Source organism: Camelus dromedarius, chromosome X (genome assembly GCF_036321535.1).
Source record: "Camelus dromedarius isolate mCamDro1 chromosome X, mCamDro1.pat, whole genome shotgun sequence".
Lineage (NCBI taxonomy): Eukaryota > Metazoa > Chordata > Mammalia > Artiodactyla > Camelidae > Camelus > Camelus dromedarius.
This window is the reverse complement of record NC_087472.1, coordinates 714,111-725,095: the sequence shown is the minus strand read 5'-3', so window position 1 is coordinate 725,095 and position 10,985 is coordinate 714,111. Positions and strand designations below refer to the sequence as shown.

General features: G+C 47.1%; 1 protein-coding gene and 2 non-coding genes across 3 annotated transcripts; all 3 read left to right on the top strand.

The window, feature by feature from the left end:
• Positions 1–133: 133 nt before the first annotated feature.
• DKC1 (dyskerin pseudouridine synthase 1) lies at positions 134–10,760 on the top strand. Its single transcript, XM_031445429.2, has 15 exons — positions 134–259; positions 987–1,054; positions 1,341–1,427; positions 2,724–2,815; positions 3,037–3,221; positions 3,808–3,872; positions 4,193–4,319; positions 4,547–4,677; positions 5,096–5,239; positions 6,907–7,027; positions 7,737–7,855; positions 8,481–8,584; positions 8,912–8,990; positions 9,441–9,569; positions 9,928–10,760. The coding sequence occupies exons 1-15, from the start codon at positions 244–246 to the stop codon at positions 9,991–9,993; spliced, it is 1,533 nt and encodes a 510-aa protein (XP_031301289.1). The 5' UTR covers positions 134–243; the 3' UTR covers positions 9,994–10,760.
• LOC116151089 (small nucleolar RNA SNORA36 family) lies at positions 4,773–4,904 on the top strand. Its single transcript, XR_004134873.1, has one exon. It is a non-coding gene; the product is annotated as a small nucleolar RNA SNORA36 family (small nucleolar RNA).
• LOC116151093 (small nucleolar RNA SNORA56) lies at positions 8,732–8,860 on the top strand. Its single transcript, XR_004134877.1, has one exon. It is a non-coding gene; the product is annotated as a small nucleolar RNA SNORA56 (small nucleolar RNA).
• Positions 10,761–10,985: the final 225 nt, after the last annotated feature.

The following is a 10,985-nucleotide window of genomic DNA, read 5'->3' as shown; positions in this document are numbered from 1 at the left end:
GGGCGAGGCTCAAGGCGCATGCGCAGACGCGCCACCAACGGCGCCAGCCCGCCAATGAAATGGTGCCGGCGTCCCGCGCGCGCTGCGGGCTCTGCCCCGCCAGCCTGTCCCCGCCCCACGGCGCGACACGTACGGGGCGGCGCGCAGGTGGGCGGGCCCTAGCGGCAAGGCCTGACGGCGGCGGGAGTCTACCGTCGTTCCTTCGGCGGTGGCCCACGCGGTTTGCACGCTCCGCTGGGCAACATGGCGGATGAGGAAGGTAAGAGTCGTTCCCTGGCGGGTGGCCGGGTTGAGTGCTCTGGGCTGAAACCAGCTCCGCCCGCTCGGAGAGCCGGGGGGTTGGGGGGACAACGTCGCGGCCCGAGCTGCAGCCTCCGGGCCTCCTGCCGACCTTGTCGCTTGGCCTTGGCCCCATGGGTGTGGGCAGAAGAACCAGAGGCCCCCGCAGTGACGTGACGTCGCGAGCCCCGGGTCTCCCGCGACGGTACAGTCCCCTTAGGGCCCGGGTCGCCGTCGGAAGGCGTCTGCTGCCGCCAGCTCGGACGCCGCGGGCGGCGCCGCGCGGTGAAGGGAAGAAAAGGTGATAGGAACGCGCGGGGAAGGAAAGGGGCCCAGGGCCCAGTGCTCGGGTGCCGGCACCTGCACGGTCTTAAGTCGAAAGAAAGTTTAGGGGCCACAAGCCCTCGGGGTCACTTACGGAACTTACCGGTCTGCCGGCCGAGCACTTCGGCATGTTTAAGCCCCGCCACGGCCACGTGGTGAACCGGAATGGAAGCCGCTGACACGTGCGACTGCTTGCTGTCGGCTACCCAGCCGTGCAGCCCACGCACTTGCCTTTAACACACCTACTTTTCCCCATATTCTTAGACCAAACATCCATTTTCTACTTGCCCCAATTTTATTCTCTACTGTAAACTTTATTGCCTGTATTTCCGGAAAAACTCCCCAACTTCTGTGTGTGTGTGTGTGTGTGTTTTTTTTTCAAGTATTTATCTTGCCGAAGAAACATAAGAAGAAAAAAGAGCGGAAATCATTGCCGGAAGAAGATGTAGCAGTGAGTAGGAATATATTTTACTTTGCTTTGAGGGGGAAAAAAAAGTTAATTAGATGACTACAGAAAATAACTGTTTTTAAAAGTTTTTAAGCAGCGGGCTGGAATTGAGTGGTCTTGTAGAAACTAACTTCACTTACCCTTCTGAGTTACTCATTTCTTTTTTTTCTCTTGGTAAAAAGGCAAAGACTTCCTTTTTTATTTAAAAGGCATAGACGTCTATGGTAGTAATGGAATTGTTCGCAGTCAGGTGGGAGGTCTAATAGCATGTGTTTCTGTTGTGTGCCAGGAAATACAACATGCTGAAGAATTTCTTATCAAACCTGAATCCAAAGTTGCTCAGTTGGACACATCTCAGTGGCCTCTGCTACTAAAGGTTTGTGTTTAAAACTATGCATCAGGTCAGTGCCTGGCTTTTACATTATTTCTGAATATTAGATAGGCAGTTGGTTAAGAGCACATCCTTAGGACTTAGGGAATGCTAAATGATAACTAAAGCAGTGTTCCTCAAGGTGTCTGACATGAAAAACCAGGTTTTGGGGGGGTTCTTTATTTCCAACACAGCCAACACTGTTGTAGAATACAATTAAAATGTCGTAGCAACCTCAAACTTATCAAAATTTATAAACAATATTCAGTTTCTGTAGTTAGCTTCACCATACAGACCTGTACCAGTTTGTGGAGTGGGACCTGCTTGAGAGCGTACACTTTGAAGCCAGACTAGTATGTGACCTTAGGTCCGCTATTTAATCTCTCTGAGGCTGTTGGCAAATAGTATTTTCTTAGTGAAAGCAACCTGGGAGCTGCAGGTCGTGATCTATGAAATGTGTTTGGCCACAGTGTCTGGCATGTAGTTCTCTAGAAGTTACTGAGTATTGTGTTGGCCTTTAAATGGGATAGTTCAGTAACGAACTGAATGAGAAGTTTCACGAGTGACATAGTGGGCACCAGCTATGAGATTAGGAGGGAAGTTACTGAAAGACCCCTTGGCAGTGTTTGAACAAACCAATATATATGAGATGAAATGAGATTTGCTTGTAAAATTCAATCCAGTTGAATTTCAGCTTGGCCAGACATGTCTGCCAATTAGGTAGCATCTGCTTGTCTTTTCATCTGCTAGTGAACTGGGTAGGCAATGTTCCTGCTGTTATGGAACTTCAAATCTAGGGTCAGGAAATACAGACAGTTTCTAAAAAGTTGCTGGTTGTGTTAAGTACCAAGATGAAGCGAAACTGGGTGATAGGGAAGATGGGCTTCAGTTGAAGGGAACTTTCTGACTGGTGGCTGAGCTTTGGAAAGGATAGTGAAAAGGAGCAGGCGTGAGAGGGGCGAGATGAGCGCACTAGGGTAGGAACCAGCTGGTGGCCGGTCCTCCTCAGTTTAGTTCCTTTTGTTCCTGGAGAGAAGACTAGCACAGGTTTTATTCTTAAGCCCACACAGTGAAGCCCACTCTGTTCTGTAGTACCCCAAAAGTCTCTTTCTAGAGGAGTGATCAGATTGGTTCTTACTCATATGAGTAGCATTCCCAGTAAAGAGGCTTGACAGTCTGTCACAGCAGATACTGAACATATAGAAGCAAAATCCAAGTTAAGAAAAGAACCCCAAGTGTAACCATATCATGGTTGGTAGTGGTAGTGATTTGTTTATTTTGTGTTGTATCATTGCTTTCTAGAATTTCGATAAGCTAAATGTAAGGACAACACATTATACGCCTCTTCCTTGTGGATCAAATCCTCTGAAAAGGGAGATTGGAGACTATATCAGGTATGTATTTTGGGAGGAAGCACTGTTCAAACGTCTCTTTACAAAGTGGCCCTTTGAGATCAGTTTATTCAAGGAGGTGGTGGCATCTTAGAATAGCATTGCCCTGAATATCATATAACCTGTACCCATGGTGAAGTCTTTTTGCTGTTTTTCACTCTTAAGGTTTAGTATTCAGTAGAGGACCAGAACTGATGACACAGTAATTTCTTTCCCATGTCTAGGACGGGTTTTATTAATCTTGACAAGCCCTCCAACCCCTCTTCCCATGAGGTGGTAGCCTGGATCCGACGAATTCTTCGGGTAGAGAAGACAGGCCACAGTGGTACCTTGGATCCCAAGGTGACTGGTTGTTTAATAGTGTGCATTGAACGAGCCACTCGCTTGGTGAAATCACAGCAGAGTGCAGGTATGTGGAAGAGGGAGGGGAAAGGTGGCTGCTTTGAGATTGGAAGGCTTTCTGCATTTCCTTTCCCTTCTGCATTTATTTGGGCTCTTGGAAATGATTTCTGTGTTAGTTAAAAGCCCATAAGCAGTGATACTCTTGGTTTCTGCGTGCCTTCTGTCTTCTGCCAGGTCCTGGTGGGTCTGCCTTTCTTGGGGTTCTAGGTACTAGTCATATTTCTAGCACTGAGTCCCGCTCTAGGCTTACCGCTCCAGGCTCTTCCACATCCATTCTGCTTCTGCCCAAAGTTCCTGTCCCTCTCATCTCATCTGGGAAGATTCTGCTTGATCTTGCAAGGTTATTTCCAGGCAGACCCTGTAGCGCACCCCAACTGTCCTGTCCGCATGATGGAAGTTGAACTCTCGGTGAGAGAGTTATCTTCATTCCTTTCCCACATCTGCACCATGAAATCTGTCTTAATGTACATTTTAGAGAAACAGGAGGTCATACTGCCTGCTTTTTCTGGCTGCTCAAAATGGGAGTGATAAGAGCAGTTAAAAAATACAGAAAACTCAGTGGCCACACCTGTACTACTCTTGTCACTTTACAGGCAAAGAGTATGTGGGAATTGTCCGGCTGCACAATGCTATTGAAGGGGGGACGCAACTTTCTAGGGTAAGTCTGGAGGGAAGTCCCTAGGTATTTGGAGACAGGTCGGCTTTCCTGGATGGCCTCTTGTGTGTCCTTTTCAATGGGCTGCTCTAGCCAGCCTGGACGGGTGACTGCAGGTGGCAGAGGCACTTCCGATCACGTCCCTTCTGAGGAAAGGGTCTCTGTAGTTGAAGAATCAACAATTGAAAGGGCCTTTTAGATCCTAAGTGATTGGAAGAGACCTTTTGTGTTTCAGTTGTGTCCTTAAACTCCCTGCACGCGCCCTCTTGATCTTACGTGAGAGCCCATGTAGTGAGAGTGCTTTGGTTTGTGCTTATTCTCAGGGCCTAGAAACCCTGACAGGTGCCTTATTCCAGCGCCCCCCACTTATTGCTGCAGTCAAGAGGCAACTACGAGTGCGGACTATCTACGAGAGCAAAATGATTGAGTATGACCCTGAAAGGAGATTAGGTGGGTCACTGGTCCTGGGAGGAACTGAATTGACATAGAGCACACGTGGGCAGGAGTGCATTCTTGACAACTGTATTCTGTTAAAAGGAGATGCCTTAGTATATGCTGTAATCATGGCCTGTGTCTTGTCTCTGGTTTCACTGGTGCAAATGGAGAATAACTGGGCTTCTCAACCAGTGACATATTTACTTAGGAAAATATGTGCTACTTTTGCGTATGTGTCTTAGGAATCTTCTGGGTGAGTTGTGAGGCCGGCACTTACATTCGGACGTTGTGTGTGCACCTTGGGTTGTTACTGGGAGTTGGCGGCCAGATGCAGGAACTTCGGAGGGTTCGTTCTGGAGTCATGAGTGAAAAGGTACATCATTGTGGGGCTAGAAGTTTGAGAGCTGGTACTTGTATTTTCCAGCCCTTGGTTGAACTCTTCCTGCTTCACATCCTAGAAAAGGCAATTTCCAAAGTGTTGAGTTCAGTTCAGGGCAGCTTCCCTGTTCTGTTAATTAAACTTTGGGACATTGAAACAGGCTACGGTTGATGATTGAGTGCAAAGCATTACTGTGTTCATTTACCTCCTAGCCTACAGAGATGCCTGCTTAGATTTAATGTGGCAGCAGTTTAAGATATCCAGAGTAGGGGTGAATCTAGACACTGAAGATTGATGAGCTTGGACTAGCAGACAAGACAAATACTAAATCAGCATTTGGAAGCTTGAGGTCCATTTGGCTATTGGACATACAGTGACACTTCAGTAATTTTCATACATGGCTGCTTTTCAGGACCACATGGTGACGATGCATGACGTGCTTGATGCCCAGTGGCTGTATGACAACCACAAGGATGAGAGCTACCTGCGACGAGTTGTGTACCCATTGGAAAAACTGCTGACATCTCATAAACGACTAGTTATGAAGGACAGCGCCGTAAGTTCCGGGGTTTGAGTCTATGGTTAGACAACATGTGACTTCAAAAATGAGATGTGGTGCCTGTTCTGAAAACTTCATTCTCTTTAAAGAGGTGAAATACGGCTTTTTGAACTTGTAATTATTATTTTCCTTTGGGGTTTTTTTTTTTTTTTTCAGTCTCGTAGATTGGACACTGGATTCTTCTTTTTTAAATTTTTTTGTTAATGGAAGTGTTTATGATTAACTTTATTAAATCAAGACGAAATATAATAAAGTTTAATGCTAGGTCTAATTCCATTTCAATAAAGCAAGATAATTAAACATTTACTTTAAGATTCTCCCAAGGTAAGTAACTTAGTTCAAGAAATAGACTGGCAGTGGTACAAAACAGTTGCCCTCCTGTGAACTGGTAGTTCCGTATGTGCCTCAGAACCCTTGATTTACCGAAATTACTGCTATAGATGTCGTTCTGATGGGGATAAAAAGACTAGAAAGTTTCAGAGATCGGGTTTTTTTCTTTTCCTTTAGGAATCTCAATAAAAGCTTTATTTTGTTTAAATAAATGCTACTTTGAGGCTGTAAAACCTAAACACCACTGAACTTATTGAGCCTTTTTTCTTAGTGTATTTAATTTACTGAATAATTTTATAGAGACTAATCCTCTTAATGATAAAAGTAAATATGCAGTTATGTGGTTTGGGTTTCCTCTTTAGTAGCGATACAAGGATGAGTTTTGTACTTTCCAAGTAGTCCAGAATTGTGTAAATCGCTCTTTTATTTCTAATGATATTATGATCAGGGAATGTGGCCTTTTATAAGTAAGGTTGTCTTTATGGCCAAGTGCATAATCATTTATTGTTCAGTATTACCTAGCAGTACAATTTTTCTCTAACTTTAAAAAATTCAAATTTCTGTATATATTTAATAATTTGAGCTTGCTGATTATCCATATTCAGATTTCAAATTAATAGGTGTCTGGTGAGTTAAACTGTATAGATGTTGTAGTTTGTAATAAAAGACAAAAAGAGGTATACTAAAACATGCCCCTATAAAGATTGAAAAAACTTAATTACATAAACAGAACAACATAAATGATCTACCATTGTGCTGTGGTCAGTCTGCAGTTTTCAAGGGAGGGTGGAATACGATGAGTGAGTGAGGATGGCGCAAGGCAGACTGGATGCATTCAGTGCTGCTGAACTTAAGCGACTTGGCCTTAACTTGTACCTGTTCTAGAAATTATGCGCCAAAACTTGTGTGATTGCTTCTGCAGGCCTTGGCAGTCTTGTTTGTGAGTTACTTTGGGAGCCTGTTACAACTAATAAATCTAACAGATCTCCCAGCTATGTCAGAATTTTTCCCTTAATGATGAGGAATAGGGAAGAGCAATTAAAGAAAACTAAGGCTGGATTTTGGTTTAAAATAAAAGCACCTTTAAGTCCCATGGACATAGGAGTAGCCATTTAAAGCCCTTTCTTACATTTCTGAGGCAGCATGTTTCTGTGAGGCCTTACATAAACTGGATTGTGGCCAGTGGCCATGGAAGCTGTGAGTCCTGTATCACAGGTCAGGGAGGGGGGTGCTTGCAGGCCCCCTCCCCCTTGTTCTCCTCTGTCCTGGTGTGGGTGTGGGATGGAGGGCAGCGACCTGGGCAGCGAGGAGGCTCACAGGCTGCATCCCTGCAGGTGAATGCAATCTGCTATGGGGCGAAGATCATGCTTCCGGGTGTTCTCCGATATGAGGATGGCATTGAAGTCAATCAAGAGATTGTGGTCATCACCACCAAAGGGGAAGCAATTTGCATGGGTAAGAGGGCTCACTAAGAGGAGGTCCCCAAGGCCTGGCCCCTTGGGTGGGTTGATCTAATCACCACCGCTGGTCGTCTGGGGGTGGTCATAGCAGAGGGCACAGGCAAGGAGGAGGGTTTCAGCAGTTTGGCTCTCCAGTGAGGAGTAAACCATCAGTGAAGGGGGACTGCATGTCTGAGGGCCCAGAAACCAGTGCTTTTTGTTAGGGTGATGCGTACCAGTATTTTTTTTTTTAACTTGATAAATTAACATGATTTTGCAGGCTTTCTTCCCCTAATGGTGGATTTTCTCCATATACAGTCCTCAGCAAAGGAAATCTCCAAACATTAGAGCTTAGAGCTTAGAGTTTTAAATTTTTTTTTAATTGACATATACTTGATATACAATGTCATGTTAGTTTCTGTGTACAGCAAAGTGATTCAGTTATACATTATATATACATAGAGTAGGACCTTGTTTTGATTTGCACTTTTTCAATAATTAGTGATGTTGAGCGTCATTCATGTGCCTGTTGGCTGTCTGTATGTCTGTGGAGAAATGTCTGTTCAGCTCTTCTGCCCATTTTTTGATTGGGTTTTGTTTTTGAGCTGTATGAGCTATTTCTATATTTTGGAAATTAAGCCCTTACATAAGACAGTGGAATTCAGTCTCATTAGTTATCAAGTATTTTCCCTTCAAATCATTTTCTCTCTTTACAACGCTTGCAGCTGTTGCATTAATGACCACGGCAGTGATTTCCACCTGTGACCACGGTATAGTGGCCAAGATCAAGAGAGTGATCATGGAGAGAGACACTTACCCTCGGAAGTGGGGCTTAGGTCCAAAAGTAAGTGGGACTGGGCCTGTGCCCTGCTGTGCTACTTTGTTTTGCCTTGTCAAATGCTCACTCTTGGTGTGTCTTCACTGCCACATCCTTGGCCTTGTGCTGGGCTCTGGGGAGTTGATGGTAGATAGAAACGGGCTTGTGTCAGACCTTAGAGATTTCAGTCTATGGCAGGAGGCAGATGGGCATCACTCAAATTACCTAATGGAGTGGTGCATTTCAGCACAGTTGAGGGCTTAATCATGGGGTACAGGGAGGTGCCTAGCATCTTAAAGAGTGCACAGTGAGGGCTTTGGCCTGGTCAGAGTTGTGGTAAGGGATCTTCACTTAAAGTGTGAAGTACAGAATGTGAATGTTGATGAGAAGAGGGGAGGGAAGAGTCCCAGGCAGCTGGAATAGCATGTGCAAAGGCCCTGTGGTCAGAGTGGGGTGGGGTGGGGTGCCACAGTATGACCCTGCAGAGGCCCTCACTAATATTAATAAGCTCTGCGACCTTTGATAAGTCCCACGGTCGCTCCTGTTGGAGGGGGTGAGTTCTGAGTGCTCTGCGAAGTCAGGAGCCGTGTGTGCAGTCAGGACCTGCCCTGTGTGTTGACACTGGTAATGTGGAAACCCTGACTTTCAACAGGCCAGTCAGAAGAGGCTGATGATCAAGCAGGGCCTTCTGGACAAGCATGGCAAGCCCACGGATAGCACACCGGCCGCCTGGACACAGGAGTATGTAGACTACAGGTGAGGGCGGAGGCGGTATGTTGACCCCAGCTGAGGATGGCAGGTTCAGGAGCCCGAGGGGTAGATGTGGTGGCTCGAGAGGCCCTGGCGGGTGTAGAGCAGCAGCAGCAGGTGTTTGCCTGGACTGCCGGTGGGGGTGCGACTGCGTCGCAGACAGTTACCCCTTTCTAGTCTGGCTCGTGGGACTCTAGAGGGAGTCAGTCTGCAACAGTGACTGGTGAGTTCTTCTGTCCAGTGTCAGCGCGTTGATGGTGGCTTTAGACGTGCCAGATAGCGCCAGTGGAGCCATTTGGTGGACCTCGGCTATTGCTCTGTCTCCTCTTTCAGCGATTCTGTGAAGAGAGAGGTGGTGGCCAAAGCAGCGAAGGCCCCGCAGGTGGCTGATGAAGCGGTGAAAGCCTCGAAGGTGAGCAGCACGCCGTGGTTGGTCTGGGCTGTCCTCTCAGAGACGTGGTTCTGTTCAGCTCATCTTGGTGACTGTGCGGGCAGCCGGACATTCTGCCTCAGACCTTGTGTGTCCTGAGAGGAGCGGCTCCTGGGCCAGTCAGATGTGAATTCCTGGCTGGCCTGCTGCCTTTGAGGACTAGTGGGTGCACCCCTGGGGGCGTGTGGTCCAGCCTTCTGTGCCAGCGAGGCTGGGCTGGTGGAGGACGCCCCGCTGCTGTGCTGCCCCTGCCGAGCCCGCGCTTGCTGGCCTTCGGTGACAGGGCTGTGCTTGAACCCTTGGTAAACAGGGCCTTGTCTGGTTGCATCCAATTGGGATCTTTGCTGCTGGCTCCCCACCTCTTACTGAAGCTAACCTTTCTCATCCTTTCTTGCCTAAGACTTAACATTTGATCAACTGTCTCCACCTTAGCGGAAGCGAGAGAGTGAAAGTGACGATACCTCTCCAGTGGCTCCACAGCTGGTCAAGAAGGAGAAGAAGAAGAAGAAGGACAAGAAGGCCAAAGTGGCCCCGGAGAGCGCGGGCCAGCCAGGCGATGGGGTGTGTATGGCTGCGTCTGGGGATACTGGGGCTCACCCGGTCCTCGGAGGGGAGGACAATCCCCGGTGGTGCCGCCTTGGTTATTCAGAGGCTCCCTAGCTCTTTATAGTAACTGCTCACAGAATTCTGTGGTCGGTGGGTGGGGACGATATGTGACTTCAGAATCTGAATACTCCTGTTTCTGAAAATAGACCACTGGGGTGTCACTGAAAACCTCAGGACTGTGTTAAGTTCAAAATTCGTGTAACCCAGGATACCCTTGGAGAGCCTCAGGAGGCTTACCTGACGGTGTGGACTTCCCTGATTTCCTTCTCGGAGAGTGGCAGCGGTTAACGGATGCTTTCTTCCTTTCTCTCAGGACAGTGACACCACCAAAAAGAAGAAAAAGAAGAAGAAAATAAAAGTGGAAATGGTTTCCGAGTAGTGGAGACCACTTTAAGCACTGTGTCCAGCTGGGAGGAGAAATTAATTGAGGGAATGGAACTTAGGTCCTGGAAAAGGGGGGGGGAGAGTTCCGGCACGTTTCAGCTCCTACTGAGACCTTGGTGATGTTACCTGGTGTGGTTGTCCACCTTGTCCTGTTTTAAGGATAGGGGTGCAGGAGGCCGATCTGCCACCACCCACTTCTCTGCTTGGGAGAGTTGAGCGGCCTACCCTGCAGACCGAGCAGTGCCAGTGACTGTCCGCAGCTGTTTCCTGGTGGCCATTCTGACACCGGACTCCTCTCCTAGTTGGCTTCCCCCCTTCCCTCGCTTAAAAAGTTTTTTAAAAGTCTGCTCAATGAGATGGTCTAGAGCAAGTAAAAATAAACTGAACTGTGTTGCCATCGAAGGGATAAACTTTTTTTCCCAGTGTCCTGTGAGGACAGTGGCCTATTCTAGTCTCTGAGTCACGTTTTGTCAATCCGCATTTCCCTTCCAGATGCCGGCCTGGCTGAGGACTCATGGTGTCTGTCTTGTAAGCTCTTTGCTGTCTCTGGCTATTGCAGTCTTTTGTGCGCTTCTTCAAGGCTTGTGTGTACCAACCCCTGCACCTAACTCCATCAGGCTACTTATGTTTGTGACAGAAGCCAAAAAACCATTCCTCTCTTCTCTTCCTTCTAACCCTCATTTACTTTCAAGAGGCAATCACTCCTTGCTGGGAGAAGGTTGGAATTTTTACTTATTAAAGTTTACTTATGAAGTTTTTAAAGTATTCCTGTTGGATTTTCTGATTATCTCAAACCTAGTAGAACAAAAATGTTTTGATTAAAAATGCAGGGGACTCTATGTCCTGTTTAGATTTGATGTTTTTCCTTTGGTTACTTTTGATTCTGTCTTGCAGCATTCACCTTTGGGCCTGATGCTGGCATGGGCTCGAGTGCTCTGGGATCCTCATTCAACACGCTGACTAGATATAGCAAAGAGGGGATCGAGC